The sequence below is a fragment of the Dipodomys spectabilis genome, unplaced genomic scaffold (genome assembly GCF_019054845.1).
Source record: "Dipodomys spectabilis isolate Male_0828 unplaced genomic scaffold, ASM1905484v1 ptg000266l, whole genome shotgun sequence".
Lineage (NCBI taxonomy): Eukaryota > Metazoa > Chordata > Mammalia > Rodentia > Heteromyidae > Dipodomys > Dipodomys spectabilis.
Genome location: NW_024870943.1, coordinates 2,913,760 through 2,940,932, shown reverse-complemented (window position 1 = coordinate 2,940,932; position 27,173 = coordinate 2,913,760). Strand labels below are relative to the sequence as shown.

The 27,173-nt window shown below is 55.6% G+C and overlaps 1 protein-coding gene across 1 annotated transcript; it reads left to right on the top strand.

Moving 5' to 3' along the window:
* Positions 1-336: 336 nt before the first annotated feature.
* On the top strand, positions 337-26,459 carry Prr12 (proline rich 12). Its single transcript, XM_042700509.1, has 14 exons — positions 337-476; positions 2,093-2,205; positions 3,218-3,379; positions 3,465-6,745; positions 7,376-8,066; positions 10,301-10,743; positions 16,961-17,077; positions 17,307-17,440; positions 17,650-18,104; positions 22,072-22,197; positions 22,482-22,579; positions 24,614-24,760; positions 24,857-24,952; positions 25,450-26,459. Exons 1-14 carry the CDS (start codon positions 391-393, stop codon positions 25,594-25,596), a joined length of 6,096 nt encoding a protein of 2,031 aa, XP_042556443.1. The 5' UTR covers positions 337-390; the 3' UTR covers positions 25,597-26,459.
* The last annotated feature ends 714 nt before the right edge of the window (positions 26,460-27,173 follow it).

Here is a 27,173-nt window from a genome sequence, read left to right as displayed (position 1 = left end):
CGGGGCCGCCCGGGACGCCCCCTCCCTCCCGGGAGCGCGCCCACCCTTCTCTCTTGCAAAGCGCCGGGGCAAAGGCGGAGACAGCGGGGTCCCTCCTCCCCCCCTCTTCCCTCCTCTAGGGGGAACCCCCCTTCCCCCCTTCTTAGCTCCGCGGCTGCACCCCCCCCTCCTTGCCCGCCCCTCTCCACCCTTGCCCCCTCCCTTCCCCGCCCCGGGCCTTCCCGGGCCTTTGGCGGCTTTGCAAAAGGGGAAAAAAAAGAGAGAGAGAGAAAGAGAGAAAAGGAGGAGGAAAAAAAAAGCGGAGGGAGCGGCGGCGGAGGAGAGCGCGCGCGCGCCCCTCCCTCCCCCTCCCTCCCTCCCCCTCCCCCCAATTTCCACCGCGGCCAATTCATGGACAGGAACTACCCCAGCGCCGGCTTCGGGGACCCGCTCGGCGCCGGGGCGGGATGGAGTTACGAGAGGTCAGCGAAAGCTAGGTAAGGAGCTGAGGGTGGCTTGGAGGAAGGGGATCCAGGGGTGTGTGTGTGTGTCCGGGAGGGGGGGTCCCCCCTCTTCCTAGCCGGGCCGGGCCGGCCTAGCGACGCGCGTGCATCGCAAACTCCCCTCCGGCTGGCCAGGGAGCGGCCTTCTTGGGTTTGGTAACAACGCCGCCGCCCCAGTTTGCAAATTCCGCCAAAGCCAGCTGCGGCTTGCAAAAGGAGAAATGCAGCGGGAAAATAGGGGTGCAGAAACCATCTCCTACGGGGAGGCCTTCCTTGAATCGGTTGGGATGGAACTGGCGTAGCAAGGCCTGGACCTCTCCCCCCCCCCTTCCCCACCATCCTTGAATTCCCAGCTTGCTGACCCCTCCCCCCTGCTGCCCGGGCTCTGCTCTTGCAAAGGTGGAAGGAGAAGAGAATGAGAATACAGACTTGGGGGGGCGCGTACCCCCTCTCAGGTCCTATTGTTCCGGGACTAAGCGAGGTTGGGTCACTCGTCGGCCTCCCCCCCCACAAAAATTACCCGCGCAGAGTGGGCTCGCGGCCCCGCCCCCTTCTTAAGCTAGGGTTCTGTGTGTGTGTGTGTGTGTGTGTGTGTGGTGTGTGGGGGTCTGGCCTTGGGACACACCCCCTTTAACTCCCCCCATCTTCCCACAGCCCCCCCCAAAAGCTGAGAACCTTGAGTTGCTAAGGCCACCCAGTGTTTTGCCCTCTTGAGTCTGGGCTAGGATTTGGGGCTTCTTCACGGGGACAGTGGGATGTTTTCCATGTGAGGGTGTGTGGACCCCGTGCAAGCGTGGTCCGGCCGCGAGTTCATTCTGCCCCCCCCCTTCCCCCATACTTAGTGTCGCATCTTCACTCTTCACCTCTGCCTGAGCCCCTCCCCCCACACCTGGGGTTCCCACAGTGTCAGGATTTTCCTTGTGGGGACACCCCCCCCCTCCCCGCACTGCTCTTAATATCTTTTCTTCCCTACGGGTGAATTAGATACCAGTTTGTACACATACCTGGCCTTCCCAGGCCCTTACATTTGAACCTCAACCCCTGGGATGGATGGCCTTCCTGTCTGTACTTGTTATCTGGTACTTCCCCCCCCCCCCTTCCTCCCCATCTCCACCCCCTCCTCCTGCCTTTTTTGGGGAGCCATCTATCTCCTCCTGAATTGTCTCAGCACCTATGAGGTTCAGAGCTCACGCTGCCTGCGGCATGGGGAGTATCCATGTGCAACCCCTCTGGGGTTGTCCCCATGATCTGTCACTGGTGGGGTGGCCGGGTCGGAACTGCTCGAGGAGGAAAGGCTGGGTAAGAGGACCACGCCTTTCACGTTTTCAATTCCGGATGCTTTCTCTCTCTGACTGCTGGACTTGGTGTGCATGCTTGTGTTTGCAAACTTGAGACTATCCAAACCCCCCCCCCCCCCCGCTTCGGCTGGGGGCTGCTTCTGCCACAAGGGCACCTCAGTTCCCTTGTCTTCTCTATAGGACCCAAGGTTCCTTGGGATCACCCCTCCCGTCAGCTGGAAGGTTCCCCCTTCCTTGAGGATTTCCTGAGTTCCCTTCTCCCCGGGGTAGCTTGGGATGACATTCTGATATCTCTCCCCCTTTGCCCCGCAGCTTGGTCTATGGCAGCTCCCGGACCTCGCACCCAGAGACGGACATCTTACACCGCCAGGCCTATGCGGCCCCCCACCCACTACAAAGCTATGCCACCAACCACCACCCGGCAGGTACGGCCCGACCCGCCAGGCTCTGCCTGGCCCTCCCTCGGTGGCCTCTGATTGGCTACGGAAAGTTCCACCCCTCCTAATTGGTCCTGCGTTGTGTCGGGGCCCGCCCCTTGCCACCTTTCCTCTGATTGGTTGCCTCTGAGCTGCTGGTGCCTGTTTAATTTCATACCCGATTCGTCGGTCCTGTACCTAGCTCCGCCCCTTTCTTTTCTAATTGGCCCCAACCTTTCAGACCCAAATCCCACCTTCTCTTCCAGGCTTTTCTGTTTCTCCCCAGCCCACCCCAAGTCCATTTACCCTCTGGCATCGCCCCATCTTCTTGGCTGCTTTGCTCTGTGTATTTTCATTTTCGCTCTGATTCCCTTTCTTTCTGATTGATTCCCATTTCCTTCCATCCTTCCTCCCCTCCCCTTTTTAAAAAAGATTTCTCTACTATCTGATTCGGCTCCTTTGGCTTTGTCTCCTACCCTCCAGTAGTTCCCCTTCCTTTGATCCTGCTTCCTGTCACCCTTCCATTCCCTCCTCCATCTCCCCCCCACCCCCCAAACACACCAGACTATACTGTCAGTCAGGTTCCTGGTTGATTCCTTCTCTACCTTCCTCCTCATCTTTTGTTTAGATCCTCTCCTTGTGGCTTAACTCCTTTTGACTTGTCCTGCAGACTTCCCCGTCTTGCTGTAATTACCCAAATACTTGGGTGTTCCCCCCCCCACCACCACACACCCCCAGTCTTACTTAGGGGTCAGTCACATCTGAATTTTTCTTTTCCATTGCCATTTCCCACCTGGGCTCCCTGTCCTTCATAGTTGTATTGTACCCCATCCTGCTTTATTGAATCATCTGTCTTTCCTTTTCTTGGTCTAATCTCAGCTTGCTTGGTTCTGCCCATTTTCTCCTGTTTGGATTTTTCCTTCTGTTCTATCCAGCCCCTTTCCTTTTCCTCTCTTTACTCTCTAACACCCCTCTCCCAACCCCCACCCAACCTGGCTGACTGCCTCTTGTCTCTGGCCAGGCCTCTCTGGACTGTTTGACACTGGCCTTCACCACGCGGGCTCAGCAGGGCCCGACGCCTCCGTCATGAATCTCATCTCTGCCCTGGAATCCCGGGGCCCCCAGCCTGGCCCTTCTGCCTCCTCTCTCCTCTCCCAGTTCCGCAGTCCCTCGTGGCAAACAGGTAAGCCCAAGCACCTGCCCTGGAGGGCTAAGGTAGGACTGGTTTGTGATCCACTTTGACCTACAGTGTTCTCCATCCTCCCCAGCCATGCACACACCAGGCCCCACGGAGCTCTTCATCTCGGGCGCCCTACCGGGTTCCAGCACCTTTCCGTCCTCCTCTGCCCTGTCGGCCTACCAGCACCCAGCTTCCTTTGGCAGTCGCCCCTTTCCAGTGCCCTCGTCCCTCAGCCTCCAGGATCCCCCATTCAGTCCTCCTGCCAACGGGCTCCTGTCCCCTCATGACGTGCTCCATCTGAAGCCCTCGCAGGCCCCCACGGTGCCCTCCTCGTTGGGCTTTGAACGCCTAGCGGGGGGTGGTGTCCTGGGACCTGCTGGTCTTGGCCCAGCGCAGACCCCTCCTTACCGTCCTGGCCCCCCAGATCCTCCTCCACCTCCCCGCCACCTCCCAACTCAGTTCAATCTGTTGGCTTCCTCTTCTGCTGCTGCGGCTGCTGCTGAACAATCCTCCCCTCAACTGTATAACTTCTCCGGGGCTGCCCCGGGCCCGCCACCCTCCGAGCGGGCTCTGCCCCGCCAGGACACCGTCATCAAACACTACCAGCGGCCGGCCAGCGCCCAGCCCCCGCCGCCCCCACCCCCAGCCCATGCCCTCCAGCACTACCTGAGCTGTGGAGGCAGCTACCCCTCCATGGGTCACCGTGCCAACTTGGCCTGCAGTCCCCTAGGTGGTGGGGAGCCCTCCCCGGGTGCTGGAGAACCCAGCAAGGCTGGGCCTAGTGGGGCTACAGCTGGGGCATCGGGCCGGGCTACGGGCCCTGAGGCCGCCGGGAGTGGGGGTGGAGGGGGTGGGGGTGGAGGTTATCGCCCCATCATTCAGTCACCCGGCTATAAGACAGGCAAAGGTGGTTACGGAGCTGCCACTGGAGGTGCCAACAGGCCACCGCCACCCCGCTCAACTGCCACGCCCAAATGCCAGAGCCTAGGCGGGCCAGCGGGGGCCTATGCTGCTGCTGCCGCCGGGAAAACCTCTGGGGCTGGCGGGGCTGGGGGCCAGGCCTATTCCCCTGGGCAGCCTCAAGGGCTTCTGGGACCCCAGGCCTACGGGCAGGGGTTTGGCGGGGGCCAAGCACAGGACTTGAGCAAAGGCACCGGCTACTCCGGGGGTCCCCCACAGCCCCCCAGTGGGCCCCCACCTCCCGGCCTAGCCACTTGTCAGAGCTACTCTCCAGATCAGCTTCAAGGGCAGCTGTATGGGGTGCAGAGCGAGCCGTACCCGGGGCCGGCTGCCCACTCTCAGGGGCTGCCCACCGCCAGCCCCTCGCTAAGCTACAGCACCGGCCACTCCCCGGCCCTCTCAGGCCATGGAGGCGGCTGGGGGCCCGGCTCCTTGGGGGGCGGCGGGGAGGCCAGCCCCTCTCACATCATCCGCCCTCTCCAGTCACCACCAGCTACCGGCCGCCCCCCTGGAGTGGGCTCCCCTGGAGCCCCAGGCAAATATCTGAGCTCTGTCTTAGCCTCTGCTCCCTTCCTGGCGCCCCCCGGAGCTGGCAGCTACGCGGCAGGAGCCGGTGGCTACAAGGGCAAGGGGGATGGCTCCGAGCTGCTGGCAGGCCCTGGGGGACCCCCGGCCGAGCGCACCGAGGATGAGGAGTTCCTCATCCAGCACCTCCTGCAGGCGCCCAGCCCCCCGCGGACCTCAGGGGCGGACGGCTTGGTGGGCGAGGACGGGGCAGCAGACGCCTCCAAGGGACTTGGGGGAAGTGGTGGGGCCGGGGGACCACCAGGTACGCCCTACGAGTTGGCCAAGGAAGACCCCCAGAGGTACCACCTGCAGAGTGTCATCCGGACCAGCGCCAGCCTGGATGAAGGCGCCACGGCCGCCCTGGAGCTGGGCCTGGGAAGGCTGAAGGAGAAGAAGAAGGGCCCGGAACGGGGTGGCGAGACCCCCGAGGGGCTGGCCACCTCCGTCGTCCACTACGGGGCGGGTGCCAAGGAGCTGGGGGCCTTCTTGCAGAAGAGTCCTCCACCCCCACCTCCCACCGGCCAGCCCACCCAGCCCACCCCCCATGGCCTCCTCCTAGAGGCTGGAGGCCCTGACCTCCCATTGGTGTTACCTCCGCCTCCCCCACAGCTGCTCCCCTCAGTCCTCAGCCACGCCCCCAGCCCCTCTCCCAGCGCTCCCAAGGTGGGTGTCCACCTCCTGGAGCCAGCCACCCGTGATGGGGCACCCCAGCCGCCACCCCCACCCCCGCCGCCCATGCCCCTGCAGCTCGAGGCTCACCTCCGCAGCCCCAGGCTGCGCCCCGATGAGAGTCTGGAGCCGCCAGGTGCCATGCAGGAATTGCTGGGGGCTCTGGAGCCACTGCCCCCGGGGCCTGGTGACACTGGAGTGGGCCCCCCAAACTCAGAGGGCAAAGATCCTGCGGGGGCCTACCGGAGCCCCAGCCCACAGGGCCCCAAGGCCCCCCGCTTCGTGCCTCTCACCTCCATCTGCTTCCCGGACTCCTTGCTCCAAGATGAGGAACGCAGTTTTTTCCCCACCATGGAGGAGATGTTTGGGGGTGGGGCAGCGGATGACTATGGCAAGGCTGGGCAGCCTGAGGATGATGGGGACCCCAAGGCGGGCGCTGGGCCCCCTCCCGGCCCCCCGGCCTATGATCCTTATGGGCCTTACTGCCCAGCTCGAGCGTCGGGGGCAGGGCCGGAGACTCCGGGACTGGGCTTGGACCCCAACAAGCCCCCTGAACTGCCTTCCACCGTCAACGCCGAACCTCTGGGCCTGATCCAGAGTGGACCCCATCAGGCGGCTCCTCCACCCCCGCCTCCCCCACCCCCGCCAGCCTCCGAGCCCAAGGGCGGCCTCACCTCACCCATCTTCTGCTCAACCAAGCCAAAGAAGCTACTCAAGACTTCGTCCTTCCACCTCCTCCGACGCCGAGACCCCCCCTTCCAGACGCCCAAGAAACTCTACGCCCAGGAGTACGAGTTTGAGGCTGATGAGGACAAGGCCGATGTGCCTGCAGACATCCGCCTCAACCCCCGCCGCCTCCCCGACCTGGTGTCCAGCTGCCGATCGCGGCCAGCGCTCTCGCCCCTGGGCGACATCGACTTCTGCCCACCCAACCCGGGTCCTGACGGGCCTCGCCGCCGCGGCCGGAAGCCCACCAAGGCCAAGCGGGATGGCCCTCCCCGGCCGCGGGGCCGGCCCCGCATCCGCCCTCTGGAGGGCCCCACCATCCCTGGACCAGCCTCTGTCTCCATGGCCAGCGATGGGGCCAAGAAGCCTCGGGGCCGGGGCAGAGGTCGAGGCCGGAAGGCTGAAGAGGCCGCAGCCACTCGGTTGGAGCCACTGAAGCCACTAAAGGTAAGCGGGTGGGACTTGGGCTTTGGGAATCCACAAAGGAGAGTAATAAGCTGTCATCAGTGTGGCCTCCATTTTTGGGCTTCTGGAGGCCCCTAAAATCTGTGCTCTTCAGTCTGAGGGGGAGTGGCGTTTCGAAGCTAACCTGATGAGATTTGAGAGTTTCAACTTGACCTCTGGCTGGAGGTGGGGATGGAGGGGAAATGCAGGGTCAGGTCCTAATGGGGGACAAGCAGCCGGATCCTTTGTGCTGGTTAGGAGTTCGAACTAGCTAGCAGTAAAGAGCTTGAAGAGTCTTGAGGGAGAGGGTTAGATTGTGTTACTTTGGGTTCCTTGGTCTGAGAGAGGAGGCTGATACTGGATCCCTGGGTCTGAGGGAGGAGGCTGGGATCTGGTCTCAGTCTGAGGGAAGAGGGCTGGAGTTTGGAAACCTGGGGCTGGGGCTGGAAGGTTTGGGGTGTGGATCCTTGGATCTGGGGGAGGAGGAGGGGGTCTGGATCCCTGGGTCTGAGGGAGGAGAGGGGGTCTGGATTCCACAGTCCCTGGCAGGCCAGGAGATTGTATTCCTGGGCCTGAGAAGGGAGGCTGGGGTCCGAACTTATGGACCCTGAACTCCTGTACCCTTCTGTCTAGATCAAGCTGTCTGTGCCCAAGGCTGGTGAGGGTCTGGGCGTCTCGTCAGGTGATGCCATTTCCAGCGCTGACCACAACAGCCTGGACTCCAGCCTGACTCGGGAGAAGATTGAGGCCAAGATCAAGGAGGTAGAGGAGAAGCAACCGGAGATGAAGTCGGGCTTCATGGCCTCCTTCCTGGACTTCCTCAAGTCGGGGAAACGCCACCCGCCGCTCTACCAGGCAGGCCTGACGCCTCCCCTCAGCCCCCCCAAGAGCGTGCCACCTTCCGTGCCAGCCCGAGGCCTGCAGCCCCAGCCACCCACCGCGCCCACCGTGCCGCACCCGCCGCCCGCCGGGGCCTTTGGGCTGGGCGGCGCGTTGGAGGCAGCGGAGAGCGAGGGGCTGGGGCTCGGCTGCCCTTCGCCCTGCAAACGGCTGGATGAGGAGCTGAAGCGGAACCTGGAGACGCTGCCATCTTTCTCCTCCGACGAGGAAGACTCCGTGGCCAAGAACCGGGACCTACAGGAGAGCATCTCCTCGGCCATCTCTGCCCTGGATGACCCACCCCTCGCTGGACCGAAGGACACTTCCACCCCGGAGGAGCCACCGCTGGCCACCACCACGGCTGCAGTCCCGGGACCTCCGCCACCTCCTCTCCCCGGGCTTCCCAGTGCCAACAGCAATGGCACGCCCAGCGAGCCCCTAGAAGGTGATCCAGGGGTGCAGCAGGGTTGGTGCAGCTTGCACACTGTGCAAGGCTTCTGGTCACTTGGCTGATGATGGCAAGGTTCATATTTGCCAAAGGAGTTTTTCTAATTGAGGGCAAGCTAGTGTGTTTTTTGTGTTTTTGTGTGTGTGTGTGTATGTGTGTGTGCACGTGCCAGTCCTGGGCCTTGAACTCATAGCATGGGTGCTGTCCCTGAGCTTCCCATTTCTGGCTTTTTGGGTGCTTAATTGGAGATAAGAGTCTCATAGACTTGGCTCCTAGGGGCTGGCATTGAACCATGATCCTCACATCTCAGCCTCCTAAGGAGTTAGGATGGCTGGTGTGAGACACCAGTGCCCGGCTCAATGAATGTGTTGCAAGTGTCTGTCTATAGTTTGCTAGTAGGGCCCAGGCTGTCTTCTGGGGACAGGCCAGGCCACAAGGATGTGAACATGTCCTAGGGACTGATGGGGGGGGGGGGTGGTCTGCAAGAGGCTCTAGGAGTCAGCTGTGTGGTCTGGGGATGAGGCTCAATGGTGGAATGCGTCCCCCAAAAGGCTGAAACATTGAAGAGAGGGTCATGTCCAGAAAGGGACAGGAAGATGCCCCTGGTAGAGAGACTTTGGAGGCTGCTCAGCCTTGTGGCAGGCAAGAGGGAAAGGCCTGGCAGCCTGGTAGGGCTTTGATACAGGTCTCACTTTTTTCCATTCAGTGCTGAGGCTGAGGTTTGAGCTCTGGGCCTGGGCACCATCCTTTAGCTTTTTCACTGAAGGTTGGTGCTCTACCGCGTCAGCCACATTCCATTTCGGGCTCTTTTTTTTTTTTTTTTTGGTCATGGGGCTTGAACTCTGGGCCTGGGCTCTGTCCCTCAGCTCTTCAGCTCAAGGCTAGCACTCTACCACTTGAGCCACAGCACCACTTCTGGCTTTTTTCTTTTTGCTGATGTGGTGCTGAGAAATCAAACCCAGGGCCTCATGCATGCAAGGCAAGCGCTCTACCATTGAGCCACCTTCCCAGCCCTTTCTGGTGGTTTTTATTGGAGATAAGAGTCTCACAGACTTTCCTGCCCAGGCTGGCTTTGAACCGTGATCCTCAGATCTCAGCCTCCTGAGTAGCTAGAATTATAGGCATGAGCCACCGGCCCCCAGCTCACTTTTGGCTTTTTTTGGTGATTAGAGACAGAATCTCAGACTTTCCTACCGGCACTGGTTTTGAACCTCAATCCTCAGATCTCAGCCTCCCAATAAATAGCTTGGATGACAGGCGTGAGCTATCAATGCCTGAGATAGGTAATGGGAATAGGCTTTGGAGAATGGCATCTGGAGGAAAACAAGGCTTGAAAGAGCCAGGAGTGGTAGTGTACGTCTGTTATTCCAGCACTCCGGAGACTGGAGGTAGGACAATAAAAGTTCCTGGGCTGGATAGTGAGACCCCACCTCAAACAAAACCAAACCAACACAGAAAGCCAGAACTCAGGCATCACAGGAAGCGAGGTCCTTGGTGGGATCTTGAAAATAGGGAACTGAGAGAAAGGCTGAGGGTGAAGTTGAGAAAGAGAGGTTGAGGGCAGTGAACCTTGGAGGGAAGGGAAGAATTCTGTTGAGAGCACAGGCTGGAAAAAGAAGCAGTTTAAAACCAGGTACCATGGCTCATACCTGTAATCCTAGCTACTCACACGGCTGAGATTTATTTTAATTAATTAATTAATTTTGTCAGTCGTGGGGCCTGAACTCTGGGCCTGGGCACTGTCCCTCAGCTCTTCAGCTGTAGACTACGCTCTACCACTTGAGCCTCAGCCCCACTTCTGGCTTTTTCTGCTTGTGTGGTGTTGAGGAATCGAACCGAGGGCGAGCACTCTACCACTGAGCCACCTTCCCAGCCCGCAGCTGAGATTTAAAGATCATGGTTTGAAGCCAGCCAGGGGAGAAATGTTCGTGAAACTCTTATCTACAGTGAGCCATCAAAAAGCCAGAATTGAGCCAGGCACCGCTGGTGGCTCACACCTGTAATCCTCGCTTCACAGGAGGCTGGGATCTGAGGACCTCAGAAAAAGCTGCAAGTGGTGCTGTGACTCAAGTGGTAGAGTGCCATCCTTGAACAAAAGAGGTTCAGGGATAGCACCTAGGCCCTGAGTTCAAATCCTAGGACTGGCACCAAAAAAATTTTTAAAAATAACATCAGGGATGGCAAATAGCATCCGATCCTGACCACCTCCCCACCCCCCTTCTCTTTCCTAGAACCCCCGATGCTGGAAGAGAAGCCTCCCCCCTCCCCCCCTCCTGCCTCCACACCTCAGCCCCCACCACCTCCACCGCCACCTCCAGCCCTGCCCTCGCCACCCCCACTGGTGGCACCTGCAGCCAACTCGCCGCCACCGCCTCTGCAGCCACCACCCACACCTGCACTGCCCTCGCCGCCGCCACCCCCACCTCCTCCCCCTCCCCCTCCTCCCCCTCCACCAGCAACTGCCCCTCCAGCCTCCCTGCCTGAGGAACCCGCAGCCCCGTCCCCTGAGGACCCCGAGCCCCCCGATGCTCGGCCCCTGCACCTGGCCAAGAAGCAGGAGACGGCGGCCGTGTGTGGGGAGACAGACGAGGAGGCAGGCGAGAGTGGCGGAGAGGGCATCTTCCGGGAGCGGGATGAGTTTGTCATCCGGGCCGAGGACATCCCCTCTCTGAAGGTGAGCCCCAGCCTGCTCCTGGGAAACTGGGCCTGGTGGATTTGACTACTGGAGCATTGATTGAGGGCCTGCTGGCCGTGGGCCGTGTTGGGGTCAGAGGTGGGCTTTCTGGATCCCCCTGGAAGATGAGATCTGATGGCGTATAGAGGAGGCCAGTGGGGACCTGGGGACCTGTGCGGTACCCCTCGTATGTGGCCGTCCATAAGAATGTTGGGTTTTCTCTTTTCTTGGTAGAACCCAAAAAACTACTCTGCCCTTTGAACCGTACTCCCAGTTTTTGTTTGTTTGGTGCTGGTCCTGGGGCTTGAACTCAAGGCCTGGGCGCTGTCCCCTGAGCGAATTTACTAAAGACTAGCACTCTACCACCTGAGCCAGCCACAGCTTCACTTCTGGACAAATTTTTTGTAATTTATTGGGAGATAAGGGTCTCAGGTACTCTCCTGCCTGGGCTGGCTTTGAACCATGATCCTTGACCTCACATCCTTCTTGAGTAGCTAGGATGACAGGATTTATATTTTCCTTCTTCTTCTTTTTTTTTTTTTTTGCGGGGTCAGTCATGGGGCTTGACTATGGATCTGGGCGCTGTCCCTCACATCTTCAGCTCAAGGCAAGTGCTCTACTGCTTGAGCTACAGCGCCACTCCTGGTTTGTTTTGTTTTGTTTTGTTTTTTTGTAATTTATTGGAGATAAAGTTCTCAGGGACTTTCCTGCCTGAGCTGGCTTTGAACAGCGATCCTCAGATCTCAGCCTCCTGAGTAGCTAGGAGTATATTTTCCTTTTAAGACCAGGTAGTGAGGGCTGGGAAGGTGGCTCAGTGGTAGAGCGCTTGCCTTGCATGCTCAAGGCCCTGGGTTTGCCACATAAGCAAAAAGAAAAAAGCCAGAAGTGGTGCTGTGGCTCAAGTGGTAGAGCGCTAGCCTTGAGCTGAAGAGCTGAGGGACAGCGCCCAGGCCCAGAGTTCAGGCCCCATGACTGGACCCCCCCCCCAAAAAAAAAAAAAAAAAAAAGACCAGGTGGTGCTTACTTTGCCCAGGGTGGCACAATCCTCCTACTTCTACCTCCTGAGTAGCTGAGATTACAGGTGGGCATCACCGTGTCTGGCTTTAAAAGGGTAATTAATATATCCCATGTATATGCTTTTGGGGATGTAGCAGGGAGCAAAGCAGATGAGACTCTGCTCTTTCTTTTCTTAAGGACTTTTTCAAGTGGCAGAACGAGTCTAGAGAGAATATGATGTGGTTTATGTTGCCATGATAGAAGGAGGCAGTGGACAGACCCACCTAGCCCATTCACCTGCACCTTTCAACAGCTGACCATTGAGTGTCAGGTTGTCTTAAATACTCTAGGTAGCCCAGGCCGTTTACCACTTCCTCTCTGCAACAGGGTTTGGCAAACTTCAACCTCTGGGCCTGATCCAACCCACAGCCTGTATTTATAAATAAAGTTTTATTGGCACACAGCCACACTCATTCATTTACATACTATCCATGGGTATTTGCCCCATCCAGTGGCAGAGTAGATCTGGCTCGAACATCCAGAACTAATTCATGCCTTCCAGCCTGGCCTGTTTTGGTGACTTCTCTCTAATGTGCTTTTTAAGTTTGAGGGGATAGGGGGCTGGCTGAGGTCAGAGGATTGTGGCTGTGATGATGGTTGTGATGGGGTTACAGGTCCTGTGGGCATCAAGCCGTGATGGTGCTCGGGGCTCAGCAGCCCCATTGTCTGTGGGCTTATCTGTGTCTGGTTGGTCGTATATCGATGGTGAGCAGGACAGTGTTGGGCATTTGGTGTCCTTAATCCCTTTGTGTGAAACCTTTCCTGATGTTTTTTTCTGAAATACGGTGAAGAGATCGTGGATTGAATTAATGTAATTAGTTTCTGTGTGTCTCAGGAGGTAAACGTCACATGTTCTTTCCTATTTCATTTTATTTTCTATTTTTATTCATTTATTTATTTATTTTGCTGGCTCTGGGGATTGAGGTTTTTTTTTTTTTTTTTTTTTTTTTTGGCTCAAAGCGAGTGCTCTACCACTTGAGCCATAGAACCACTTCTGGCTTTTTTGAATAGTTTATTGGACATATGAGTCTCATGGACTTTCCTGCCCAGGCTGGCTTTGAACTAGAATCCACAGCTCTCAGCCTTCTGAATAGCTAGGATTACAGGCATGATCTAGCAGTGCCCAGTTTCTATTTTATTTATTTGCTTATTTTGATGGCAGTCCTAAGGGCTTGAACTCAGGGCCTGGGCTCTGACCCTGAATTTTTTTTTTTTTTTAACTTAAGGATGCTCTACCATTTGAGCCACAGCTGTACTTGCGGCTTTTTCCGGTGGCCAATTGGAGATAAGAGTGTCACCCATGTGCCTGCCTGGGCTGGCATCAAAATGCAGTTCTCGGATCTCAGTCTCCTGAGTAGCTAGGATTACAGACAGGTGCCACCAGCGCCCAGCCCTGTCCTTAATTTACAAACAAGAAAACCTAGGTTCAAAGAGGTCACCGTGTGGATTCCTGTCCCCCTTCCCGGCTGGGGTGGGAGGGGAGGACAACTGGGGCCCCACGTGGTTGAGATCACTTCCACGCGTTTGCAGCTCAGATCGCACATCCGCCTGCCGGCCAGGGAGCCTCCGGGCTCAGCACCAGCTGCGTGCCATGCCTATTCTGGTGCGACATTGACCGTGACCGTGGTGAAAGGAACAGGTCTCGGGGCCAGGGACCTCAGCTTTCCTGATTTACCTAGGAGGAAATTCATGTGGGTAGGGAAGGAGCCCATGGAGCTGGGATGGAAGCCAGAGCCATTTGATAGCACATCCCAGCTGACACGGGCCAGGAGAAGGGGCCAGGCAAGGACTCAGGAGCTTAAAATACAACGGGGGGGGGGGGGGGGGGGGAAGAGAGGGAGAGAGAGCCGGGCGCTGGTGGCTCACACCTGTAATCCTAGCTACTCAAGAGGCTGAGATCTGAGGATCGCGGGTCAAAGCCAGCCCGGGCAGGAGAGACCGTGAGACTCCTATCTCCAATAAACCACCAGAAAACCGGAAGTGGCGCTGTAGCTCAAGTGGTAGAGCACTTGCCTTGAGCTGAAGAGCTGAGGGACAGCGCCCAGGCCCAGAGTTCAAGCCCCACGACCGACAAAAAAAAAAAAAAAGAGAGGGAGAGAGAGAATGGGGGCACAGAGCCCTAGGCCCCAGCCATCCTTGTGCATGCCAGGACAGGGCATGGTTCCAGGGTTCACAGCCCAGCCTTGGTATGAACCTGACTCTTGACCCTTGGCTCAGCTTTGCTCCCATCGGTCTGTGCCTCAGTTTCCCCCAGGAGGGCCAATCATAGCAGTCTCTCCTTGGTGCTGTGTCCTAGGCCTCACCATGTCCTGGCCTGTCCCATTCTCCCATGGGGCCCAGCTGGCAGAAGGAGCCCGGGGCATGTGTTCGGTGTTTATCTCTGGGAGGTTGGGTCAGCCTCCAGGACAGGGCTGGGGAAATCCCAGGACCAAGGTGATGTTACAATGGGCGCAGTCTCGAAGCGCCCGCCTGCTGTTCTTCCTGGGGTTCTTACACTGCTGAACAGTTGTAAAGTGGGGCATGTCAGAGTGCATACCTTCTCAGCAGGAGGATCCAGAGCTCCTGGGCTTGACCCGCCTGGGCAATACTGAGATATTGTCTCCAAAAACTCTTTGCTCTGGTGGATGTAGATTGGGTGACAGAGTGGGAGGTAGACACTGGGAAGTGGTTCAAGGCCAACTTGGGGGGAAAAGTTGGCAAGACCCCATCTCCACCAATAAAAGGCTGGGTAGCTGGGTGCTAGTGGATCACGGCTGTCATCCTAGGCTACTCAGGAGCTTGAGATCTGAGGATCGCGGTTCAAAGCCAGCCCAGGCAGGAAAAGTCCGTGAGGCTCTTATCTCCAATGAACCATCAGAAAACTGGAAGTGGCGCTGTGGTTCAAGTGGTAGAGCACTCACCTTGAGCCGAAGAGCTCAGGGACAGTTCCCAGGCCCAGAGTTCAATCTCTACGACCGACAGAGAAGGAAATAAAAAACGCTGGGTATGGTGACCACCTGTCCACTCGGCTACTTGGCAAATATAAATAGGCTGGTTGCAGTTCAGACTAGCTTGGACATAAACATGAGACGTGTGTGTGTGTGTGTGTGTGTGTGTGTGTGTGTGTGTGTGTGTGTGTACGTGTGTGTGTGTGTGCATCCATATCCATACTGGGGCTTGAACTCAGGGGCTGGGCAGTGTCCCTGTGGTAAGAGTTTACCACACAGTGCCACTTCTGGCTTTTTCTATTTATGTGGTACTGAGGAATCGAACCTAGGCTTCATTGCCTGCTAGGCAAGCACTCTTCCACTAAACAATATTCCTAGCCCCGCTCAGTGTTTCAAGTCTAGTACTCTTACCACCCAAGGCTTGTTCTGTAACCCAGGCCTGCCTTGAACTCATGTTCCTCCTGCCTCAATCTCTGTGTGCTGGGATTACAGGCATGTGCCACCATATCCAGCTTTTTAGATTATTCTGTTTGTACGTTTCATGCTTGAGTGAGTGATGTCCTTACTGGACTGGCACAGCTGAGGAGCTGGTTGGAGGAAGGGCTCCCAATGTGGACTGCAAGGTTAAATGCAGTTTCCTTCAATGCAGTTTCCCCCCCAACCTGTAAAGGTAGGGGGATGATACTATTAACTCCTAGTTTCTTGGGGATGTTGTGAGGATGTTCAGGCAAGTAAGTGGAGGGAGGGCATGAGAGGGCTATCTAAGCAGCCGGGGCAGCTTGTGCAAAGGCCCTGTGGTGAGAAGCATGGCATGTTTGTGAGGTATGGATGCGAATGGCTGAACCGTGTGTCATGTACACTTTGGATGTTAAAATTAAACAGATGGGGTGCTGTTAAGAACAATAGGGTTTGTGCTGCAAGGAACACCCCCGACCCCCCAGCAAGGAAAGAAGGAAATAACTAGATGGTCCTTACCTGAAGGACCCAATCCAGCATTCACAGTTACAGCTACTGGCCTGTGACATCCTAGTTAATCCCTGCTTCTCTTCTCTGGTTTTCTGGCGGTTGATCAGAGATAAGAGTGTCACTGACTTTCCTGCATGGGCTGGCTTTGAACCGTGATCCTCAGATCTCAGCCTCCTGAGTAACTAGGATTACAGGTGTGAGCCACTGGCACCCGGCCTCCGAGATTTTTTTTTTTTTTTTGGTCAGTCATGGATCTTGAACTCTGGGCCTGGGTGGGGCTGTCCCTGAGCTCTTCAGCTCCAGGCAAGTGTTCTACTATTAAGTCACAGCGCCACTTCCAGTTTTCTGATGGTTAATTGGATTTAAGAGTCTCGTGGACTTTCCTGCCCAGCCTGGCTTTAAACTGCAATTCTCAGATCTCAGCCTCTGGAGTAGCTAGGATGACAGGAGTGAGCCACAGGTGCCCGGCTCTCCTGAGAATTTAAACAATGAGAAGCTAAGAGACAGGGATTAAGTCAATGGGCTACAAAGCCCAGTTTGGCAGGCATGAGGCCTTGAGTTCACACTCCAGTAATGGGAAAATTTTTTAAAAAATTATTACACATGCCAGGCGCCGGTGGCTCACGCCAGTCATTCTAGCTACTCAGGAGGCTGGGATCTGAGGATCGCAATTCAAAGCCAGCCTGGGCAGGAAAGTCCGTGACACTCTTATCTCTGATGAACCACCAGAAAACCAGAGAAGAGAAGCAAGGATTAACTAGGATGTCACAGGCCAGCAGCTGTAACTGTGAACTCTTATCTCCAATAAACCACTAGAAAACTGGAAGTGGCACTGTGGCTCATGTGGTAGAGTGCTAGCCTTGAGCTGAAGAGCTGAGGGACAGCGCCCAGGCCCAGAGTTCAAGGCCCACAATCGACAAAAAAAAAAAAAAATCTCAGGAGAGAACCTGATTGGTCCTGACGAGCAATTAGAGGCCAAGTTGAGGGTGGGCTTAATGTTTTGCCTGCCCATTGGTTGTCCCCTGGTCCGCTGTCCTTTAATCAACTTCCATATGCGAGGCAGCTTCCTGGCTTGGGTTTTTGTGTTGAAAGTGGGTGTGGTCAATGAGAGAATTACCTGGAGAAGCTGGTAGGGCAAGGCTCGTGGGCTGGCCAGCCCTCCTTGGTGAATGGCCACATTCACCAATCCAAGTTGTAGAGACCAGAAATTGCAGGCCAAGGTGTCCTTGGCCCTGCCTGCCTTACCCTACCCCATGCTGCTTCCACAGCTGGCACTGCAGACGGGGCGCGAACCCCCACCCATCTGGCGTGTCCAGAAGGCGTTGCTACAGAAGTTCACTCCAGAGATCAAGGATGGCCAGAGGCAGTTTTGCGCTACCAGTAATGTAAGCTTGCAAGAGGTGGGGGTGCAATGTAGAGTTGAGGGGACCCCCCCGTACCACTCCCCCCCCCCCAGAGCGCCTCTGTGCTTCTGGAAGGAAGGGGATCTGGAATTCCTGGCCGGGTCTGGGTGGTTGTGGTGGCAGTACAGAGGGGAGACGTTCTTGGTGGGGCTGTTTGGCCAGATAGGTTGGGAGAGGGGGATTTTGCTCACAGACCTCTTTCCCTCTGTAGTATTTGGGGTATTTTGGGGATGCCAAAAACCGGTACCAGCGCCTGTATGTCAAGTTCCTGGAAAATGTCAACAAGAAGGATTATGTGAGAGTCTGCGCCCGGAAACCCTGGCACCGGCCGCCAGTGCCAGTCAGGTACCAGCATGGGGGAATGGGCAGGGCCCACACCCCCAGGGCTGTGGGGCATCCAAGACAAAGAGAAAGAAAGCCAGGCATTGGGAGGAATAGAGACCTTGGAGAAGAGGGCTTTCTGGGAGAGCAGGGACTGTTCCGGGGCTAGGATGGGAGGGATCCCCAGGAATGTGTAGGTGCCCTGACTGCAGGTCTTTCCCATACCTTTCTAGACGCTCCGGGCAATCCAAGGGCCCCTCCTCAACAGGGACTGGCTCTGTACCTCCACCCAAGACCCCGGCTCCCCCTCCCAACCCTGAGAAGACGACCCCCGAGAAGCCCCCTGAGCAGACGCCTGAGACACCTGTGCCTGAAGCCCCTGCCTCTGAAAAGCCATCACCACCCCGGCCTGTGGAGAAGGAGAAGGAGAGGGTGTCACGGGGGGAGCGGCCACTGCGGGGTGAGAGGGCCTCTGCTGGGCGGCAGACCCGGCCCGAACGGGGTCTGGCCACAGGACAGTCTGCTTCCCGCCTGCCCAAGGCCCGGCCCCCCAAGGTGAAGGCCGAGCCGCCCCCTAAGAAGAGGAAGAAGTGGCTAAAGGAGGCAGTGGGCAACTCCTCGGCAGGTGGGGGCCCCGCTGGCAGCTCCTCGGATTCGGAGTCGTCCCCCGGGGCTCCCAGTGAGGACGGTGAGTCGTTACCTCCCCCCCCCCCCACCCCGCCCACAAGAGCTGTGGGATGACTCTGGCCTTGGGATGGAAGGTGTGGGTGATTGCTGCCCAGCAGTGTCCTCAGCAAGATGGTGGCAGGACGTTCCAAACCACAGAAGTTCTTGGTGGTTCTGTGGTACTGGCCTAGGTGACAGAACATGGCACGCCTTTGCTCAGTTTTCAGTTATTACCCCCATATACAAATGAGGATCCTGCTGGGTGCTGGTGGCTCACACCTGTAATCCTAGCTACTCAGGAGGCTGAGATCTGAGGATCACGGTTCAAAGCCAGCCCGGGCAGGAAAGTCTGTGAAACTCTTTATCTCCAATAAACCACCAGAAAACCGGAAGTGGTGCTGTAGCTCAAGTGGTAGAGTGCTCACCTTGAGCTGAAGAGCTGAGGGACAGCGCCCAGGCCCAGAGTTCAAGCCCACTACCGACAAAAAAAAAAAAAATGAGGATCCTGGCCTCCAAATTAGTATTGGGAAGCCACATACAACAGACACACATGGGCTAGGAAGGTGGCTCAGTGGTAGAGCGCTTGCCTTGCATGCCTGAAGCCCTGGATTCGATTCCTCAACACCACATAAGCAAAAAGAAAAAAGCCGGAAGTGGCGCTGTGGCTCAAGTGTTAGAGCGCTAGCCTTGAGCTGAAGAGCTGAGGGACAGCATCCAGGCCCAGAGGTCAGGCCCCAAGACCGGACCCCCCCCCCCCCCCCAAAAAAAAAAAAAAACAGACACACAACACCAGGCCTTGTTCCTAATCAGTTCTTTGGCCTTAATAGGCGTTGTCTGCCACTGAGGACGGGTCGAGCTGTGGGAACAGGCTTGAGGGCGGGGCTCAGAGACAGTAGTGTTCCTGGGACCCTGGGGACTGAGGTTGGAGGGCCACCTCTGTGGGCCTCAGAGCCCTTACCTGAGAAATTGATTAAGAAAAGATAAAGGCACGGCTGGGAAGGTGGCTCAGTGGTAGAGCGCTTGCCTTGCATGCCAGAGGCCCTGGGTTTGATTCCTCAGCACCACATAAGCAAAAAGAAAAAAGCTGGAAGTGGCGCTGTGGCTCAAGTGGTAGAGTGCTAGCTTTGAGCTGAAGAGCTGAGGGACAGTGCCCAGGCCCAGAGTTCAGGCCCCACGACAGGACCAAAAAAAAAAAAAAAAAAAAGATAAAGGCAGGCCGGGCGCTGGTGGCTCACGCCTGACATCCTAGCCACTCAGGTGGCTGAGATCTGAGGATCGCAGTTCAAAGCCAGCCTGGGCAGGAAAGTCCATGAGACTCTTACCTCCAATAAACCACTAGAAAACCAGAAGTGGTGCTGTGGCTCAAGTGGTAGAGCACTTACCATGAGCTGAAGAGCCCAGAGACAGCACCCAAGACCAGAGTTCAAGCCCCACAACTGGAAAAAAAAAAAAAAAAAAGATAAAGGCAGGTTGAAAAAATGCCTCCATGAGGGAACCCCACATCTGTCTAGGACAAGTCAGCTTCACGATGACAGTAACAAGACCAAAAATAACTAGACATACCAACACATGCAAAATGCTTACCTTGTGCCAAGAATTCTAAGCCATTATATTGTTGGCTTGTTTTATAAACCCCGTGAGGTGGGTACAGCAGAATTATAATCCCAAGCGCCAGGATTATAGTTAGGTGCCACCACACCAGACTAGAACAGCTAGGTCTTTGGCTTATGATCTAGTCTCTTAACATTCCATGGGTCACAAGTTGTCACATGACCATGCTAGGCTGCAAAGACATGTGGGAAATGTAGTTCCAATTTGGTAGCCAGCATCTCACCGGGAAACCAATTTTCCTACCTCTAGTTCCTCCTTTGGCGTTTTGAGACAAGATCATAACTGTGAAATCCAAGCTAGCCTCAAAATTTCTTTGTAGCCTGGGTTGACCCTGTACTCAGGGTCAACTTCGGCCTCCCAAGTACTAGGATTATAGGTATGTGCCACGGGTGGTTTGCTTTACTTTTTTTTTTCTTTCTTTCTCTCCTTCCCTTTTTGTTTTTATTATGTGTATTTCACACTGCCCGGAATGGAAGCCAGGGTTTGACACATGTCTCCAGGCCTTGATCATCGTAAACCACATAGCCATCATAAAACTCTGTCTCGGTGGGCTCTTGCAGCTTGCTCCTTCCTTCCTTCCTTCCTTCCTTCCTTCCTTCCTTCCTTCCTCCCTCCCTCCCTCCTCCCTCTCTCCCTCCCTCCATTCCTCCCTCCCTCTCTCCCTCCCTCCCTCCCTCCCTCCTTCGTCCATCATGGGGCTTGAACTCTGGGCGCTATCCCTGAGCTCTTTTTGCTCAAGGTTAGTACTCTACCATTTGAGTCACAGTACCACTTCTCAATTTTTCTGAGTAGTTTAGTGGAGATAAGAGTCTCATGGACTTTCCCGCCTGCGCTGGCTTCGAACCTCAGTCCTCAGATCCCAGCCTCCTGAGTAGCTAGGATGACAGGCATGATCCACCAGCACCCCACCACCCCCAACCTACCCACCCGCCTTGCATGCCCCATTTCTTCCCTCAGCTTTTTCCTTCATCTTCCCCCTCAGACCTGTGAGCTCAGCCCTTTGTCCTCCTTACCTTATCGTAGGGACAGTTCCCATGGAGACAGAGTCACCAGCCCATAATACCCGGAGGCCATCTCACCTCTTCTCTCTGTCTTCCACCCTCAAAGTGGGGGGAAAGGTGGCAAACCCTGCACACACTGCAAACTCCATTCCCAATTCACCCTGGTCTTCTACCCCTGGCCCTGTGCCAGAGTTTCTACCCCTTGGCCTTTGAATTCTGCCCTAGCCACCCTACCTCGGCTCTGTCCTTTCTTCCTGAGTCCATTGGGCTAGCTTGAGGTCTCACCCTCAAATCTTTCCTCTTCTGGGCCTCCGGCAGGACATTGCACTTAGTTCCACTCATCCCCTGCTCACAGATCGCCCACAGCTCCCCAGTGCTTCAGGGAAAAGGCATTCTTAAGTAGGCCTCAGGTCAGGGGCCCTGGTGTGCACCCAGGTGATGTCCTCTCCCTCTGTCTTCCTTATGAGGTGATCTCTCTGGCTTGATCCACTGTTTTGGAAACCAGCTTTGCTAATTGTGTGCAGCTCTAGTGAACTGTGCAAGCCAAGTTCCTTGGCCCTGAATGTTCTTTTTTTCCTCTTTCTTTCCTTTCTTTCTTTCTTTCTCTTTCTTTCTTTCTTTCTTTCTTTCTTTCTTTCTTTCTTTCTTTCTTTCTTTCTTTCTTTCTTTCTTTCTTTCTTTCTTTCTTTCTTTCTTTCTTTCTTTCTTTCCCTTTGTGCTGTTTCTGGGTGCTGTCCTTGAGCTTTTTTTGCCCAAGGCTATAGTGCTGTATCATCCAAACCACATCTCCATTCCAGTTTTCTTTCTTTTTATTTGCCAGTCTTGGGGCTTGAACTCAGGGCCTGGGCACTGTCCCTGAGCTTCTTTGGCTCAAAGCTAACACTTTACCACTTGAGCCACAGCACCACTTCCAGCGCTTTTTCTGTATAGGTGATATTGAGGAATCGAACCCAGGGTTTCATGCATGGTAGGTAAGCACTCTACCACTAAGCCACCTCCCCAGCCCATTGACTCCAGCTTTTTTGGTGTTTAATTCAACATCAGAGTCTCATGGACTTTCCTGCTCAGGCTGGCTTTGAACCAAGATCCTCGGATCTCAGCCTCCTGTATAGGCATGAGCCACCTGTCCTGAAAGTTGTTTCTTTTCAAGACTCAGCTTTGTGTGGCCTTGAGTAGGTTTTTCTTGTTTTCCCAGGCCACAGGTCTGGCCCTATGCTCTGTATGGGGTGTGACCCTGCCATTCTGTCACACTTAGCCGGGGCTCGTCTATCAGACCCCCCTAGAAGACAGGGACCTTCCCCTCCGGAGAGATCTTGGTCCTAAGAGCACTCTGCCTCAAAGGATGCAAGCATCACTCTGTACCCTGTTTTCCTCCAGAGCGAGCAGTACCTGGGCGCCTGCTGAAGACCCGTGCCATGCGGGAGATGTACCGGAGCTACGTGGAGATGTTAGTGAGCACAGCGCTTGACCCAGACATGATCCAGGCCCTGGAAGATACGCACGGTGAGCTGAGCCTGCAGCCTTGGGGCTCAGGGAGAGGAGACTCGGGTCTGGAGCCTTAGATCTGAAGGAGGAAGCTGATGTCTGGAGATCTGGGTTTGAGGGAGGAGGCTGGGGTCTCAACTTCTAGGTCTGAGGGAGGAGGCAGGTTCTGGACCCTGGTTGTGAAGAGAGGAGGCTGAGGCCTAGACGCCTCTGTCTGAGGAAAGAGGCTGAGTCCCCAGCCTCTCTGACCTGGGCCTGGACTGTCCTGCGCTTTCTGAAAACCTGACCCTGTGGCCTTGCAGATGAGCTGTACCTGCCACCCATGCGCAAGATCGATGGCCTCCTGAACGAGCACAAGAAAAAGGTCCTGAAGCGGCTGTCACTGAGCCCAGCCCTGCAGGTGCTTGGGGCTTGGGTGTGGGGTCACAAGAGGGGCTGCGTCCTGGAGTGAGTTGTGATTGCCCTGTTCCCTCCAGCTCCAGGCCACTGGTGCTTCTAGGTGTGGCCTGATGGTGGCGCTGCAGCGCAGAGCAGGTGCAAGGATAAGCCAGGGCTTGGCTTATTCATCCTGCGGGCTCCCCCATTCCAGGTTTTAGCTCTCAGCACTAGAGTGGCCTGCTCGGCTGGATAGAACACCAGTACCATTCTTAGGAATTATATTTTTTTTTGAGTGTGTGCCAATCCTAGAGTTTTAACTCTGTTGGTGCTGTCCCTGGGCTTTTTTTTCTCAAGGCTGGTATTCTACCACTTGGACCACAGTTCCACTTCCAGCTTTTTGGTGGTTCGTTATAAGAGTGGCGCCCACTTCCTTTCTCAGGCTGGCTTTGAACCACGATCCTGAGATCTCAGCTTCCCGAGTAACTGGGATTATAGGTGTGAGCCACCAGTGCCTGGCTCATTCTTGAGAATTGTGTGATCCATGATTAACCTGGCAGAAGGACTCTGGTCAGGATATTAAAGTCTGGCACTAAGAATGTGACAAACAACTTCAAATTCTGGGGTAGATTTTAGACTACCACTGTGGAATCTGGTTGAAATACCATGCTTGGATTGAGAATCCTCAAGTTATTAAAGGCTACATAGACTCCTTGTAAGTTGAAAAGTATCACAGATCAACAATATATTTAACTGGGCATATAATCCCAGTCACTCATGAGTCTGAGGACTGAGATCTGAGAATCATGGTGTGAAGCCAGTCGGACCAGGAAAGTCCTTGAGACTTTGTCGGTCACGGGGCTTGAACTCTAGGCCTGGGCACTATCCTTCAGCTCTTCAGCTCAAGGCAAATGCTCCACCACTTGAGCCACAGTGCCACTTCTGTTTTTCTGAGTGGTTTATTGGATATAAGAGGCTCACAGAATTTCCTGCCTGGACTGGCTTTGAACTAAGATCCTCAGATCTCAGCCTCCTAAGTAGCTAGGATGACAGGTGTGAGCCACCAATGCCTAGCTCCCGGCAGTTTTTTTGTTTGTTTGTTTTTTTGTTTTGTGTTTTGTTTTTTAGGAAGTCATGGGCTTGAACTATGGAACTGTGCACCGTCTCTGAGCTCTTATTAAAGGCTACTGCTTTACAACTTTGAGCCACAGCTCCACTTCCGGTTTTTGAGTGGTTAATTGGCTATAAGAGTGTCACAGGAACTCTTCTGCCCGGACTGGCTTTGAACCATAATCCTCATTAAGGCACCAGCACCCAACATGGCTTTTAAAAAAATAATTAATTGGAGATAAGTGTCTCACCGAGTTTCCTATCCGGGCTGACTTCAAGCCAAAATTCTTAGATCTCAGCCTCCTGTGTAGTAAGGATTATAGGTCGTGAATCACTGGCACCTGGCAAGACTTTTTTTTTCCAACTAACCACCAAAAGCTGAAAATGCAGCTGTGTAGTGGTAAAGTGCCAGCCTTGAGCAAAAAAGCTGAGGAACTGTTTCCATGCTCTGTGTTCAAACCCTAGGGCCAACACAAAGATCAAAAATACATTTAGGGCAAGGAAGGTGGCTCAGTGGTTGAGTGCCTGCCTCGAATGCATGAGGCCCTGGGTTTGATTCCTCAGCACCACATAAGCAGAAAAAGCTGAAAGTGGTACTGTGGCTCAGGTAGTAGAGTGTTAGCCTTGAGCTGAAGAGCTGAGGGACAGTGCCCAGGCCCAGAGTTCAAGCCCTAGGACTGACCAAAAAAAAAAAAAAAAATACATTTAATGTGCTCACTCTGTCATATGGCATAGCCAAGCAATAGCACTGTGGAGTTTCGGAGGATTTTAGGACTCTGGATGGGACATTTTGCTGCCTCTGAGGATTCTGGGAGACCAAGCCACCTGTGTACCCCTGGATCACAGCCTGCAGGAAAGTGGGCACCTCGCAACCCAAAGACCTGAGACGTTTGTGTCAGGCTTGGGGGTCAGACCCCAGGTGGCCCACTGACCCCTTGGCTTCCCGCAGGATGCCCTGCACACGTTCCCACAGCTGCAGGTGGAACAGAGTGGGGAGGGGTCCCCCGAAGAGGGAGCCGTGCGGCTGCGGCCGGCTGGGGAACCCTACAACCGCAAGACACTCAGCAAGCTCAAGAGGAACGTGGTCCGAGCCCAGGTGGGGACTGGGAGGGGGCAGCAGGAGGGGCTGGAGGAAGGAGGGGGGCTTGGCAGCCCCGGTGTGGGCCTCACCCCCCTGACCCTGTGTGCTCAGGAGTTCAAGGTTGAGCTGGAGAAGTCGGGGTACTACACGCTCTACCACTCACTCCACCACTACAAATACCACACGTTCCTGCGCTGCCGCGACCAGGTGAGCCTACCTCCACATCTGCCACCCGTGGGCCCGACACGCCACATTTGCCTCCTCCCTCAGACCCAGGGGTCCAGACCCCAGCCCTTGCCCTCAGACCCAGGGGTTCAGGCTCTAGCCTCCTCCCTCGAACCCAGGAGTCCAGGCCTCAGCCTCTTCCCTCAGACTCAGGTTCAGTCCCCAGCCCTCTTTCCTTAGATTTGGGTCTACAGACCTTAGTTCTCCTCCCTCAGACCCAGGGGTCCAGATTCTATTCTTCTTTCCTCATCCTCAGGGGTCTAATCTCAGTCTCCTCTTTCAGACCCAGGAGTCCAGGCCCCAACCCCTCTTCCCTCAAACCCAGGAGTCTGGGTCCTGGGCCTCCTCCCTCAGACCCAAGAATTAAGGTTCCTCGAGTGCTCTTTCTCCTGGACCTCTGAATCCAGCTGCCCCTCCCCCTGGGACCCAGATCCCCACCCCACCCCCAGCCCTCCCAGCTCCATGTTTCCCCCCTGCAGACTCTGGCCATCGAGGGCGGAGCTGAGGACCTGGGCCAGGAGGAGGTGGTCCAGCAGTGCATGCGCAACCAGCCCTGGCTAGAGCAGCTCTTCGACTCCTTCAGTGACCTGCTGGCCCAAGCACAGGCCCACAGCCGCTGTGGGTGACCCCCACGGCCTGCGCGGGCGCTTCCTCCATGATCAGAGAATTGGGACAGAACTGTTGTCCTCAGGAGCTGACCCCTGGGGCTCTCCATTGCGGCCAGGAGGACCAGAAAGGGGGGGGGAACAGTCATTGGTCAGAGTGTGTCCACACTGCTCCTCCCCCCAGGGCAGGGTTCAGAGTTCGAATCCCTCCTCTTCCTGAGCCCTCTCTACCCTTCCCCAATTTCCCCACTGTCCGGTGTACAGAGAAATTATTTATATATATATGTATAAATGTCTATTTAGTAATGGTCTCCCTCACCCTTCACCCCGGTCCCCGCTCCATGGCCGTAGCCCTGCCCTCTCCACTTTGTACATAATGTATAGGAAAAGTCTATGTATGGTTGAGGAGGGCGGGGGCTTCAGAGAGCTGGGGGACCCCTCTGCCCCCTCCCCTCACAGCACCCCCTAGAGGCCATGATCTTTGCTAAAGGCCATTTCCTCCCCAGGGCATTTGGTGTGTCGGGTGGGAGGGAGAAAAACGCATCTTGTTAATTATTTTTAATCTTATTTATTGTACATACCTGGGGCAGGGGGAGGGGAGTTGGGGAGGGGGATGAGGATCTCCCCCCCACCCCTCTCACTCCTTTTCTACAGCGATTTGTCTGTGTCTGTCCTCCACCCACAGCCCCCTCCCGTTGTCATCTGGATGTGGTTCTATTTTTTAATCTGTCCCTGCTCCTGCCCTGCCCTCTCTGCTCCTTTCCTCTCCTCTTTCTGCCCCCCACCCAGCCCTCGTCTCTTGCTCTTTATTGGGCTTCTGTACAACTCACCTTGTATACACTGTGTACACACGACCAGCCAAACGAAACCCAACGGCAAAGTACCAGCAGGCTGGAGTGCATCTGTCCTGCGGCGATGGGGGGGAGAGGGGCGGAGAATGGGCCTGGAACACAGCACCAGGTCTACAGATGGATCAGACGGTTCTTCTAGAGCCCTGGAGGTCCTTGTATATCACACTCGCAAATCCAGGTGGGTCTAATGCTTTCTCAAGGTCTGGGGGCATCTGTCTTGAGGGCCAGTCTTAGTGTTGGCCAGAGTGACAACCATGTATCAGAAGGTCAGACACTACAAGGGTCCTCTGGCAAGGTGAGTAGCTGGGGGCTGGAAGGGGCATTAGAGGACCCGCACAGGGCTTGTTGAGTTTCCTCACAACATGGTGTCCGGTATTTTCCACCGAGTCGGGGAGGAGACTGCAAGAATTTGATCCACACATTAGGAGAAAGCCACTCAGTTCACCACAAGCTCCATTTATTATTATTATTTTTTAATCATGGGGCTTGAATTCAGGGCTTGGGCGCTGATACTGAGCTTTTCTGCTCAGGATAGTGTTCTACCACTTTAAGCCACAGCTCCACTTTTGGTTCTCTGGTGGCTAATTGGAGATAAGAATCTTAAGGACTTTCCTACTTGGGCTGGATTTGAACTGAGATCCTCAGATCCCAGCCACCTGACTGTGAGCCATCATTGCCCAGTTGGGTTGGTGATTTGTTTGGTTTTGGTGGTGCCCACCTCACCCCCCAAGGCCTCGTGTCTGCAAG

Coding starts and splice junctions, on each gene's coding strand:
- Prr12 (XM_042700509.1), top strand. CDS start 391: ATGGACAGGAACTACCCCAGCGCCGGCTTCGGGGACCCGCTCGGCGCC. Junction 6,746..7,375: donor AGCCACTGAAGCCACTAAAG/GTAAGCGGGTGG, acceptor CCTTCTGTCTAG/ATCAAGCTGTCTGTGCCCAA. Junction 24,953..25,449: donor TCCTGCGCTGCCGCGACCAG/GTGAGCCTACCT, acceptor TCCCCCCTGCAG/ACTCTGGCCATCGAGGGCGG.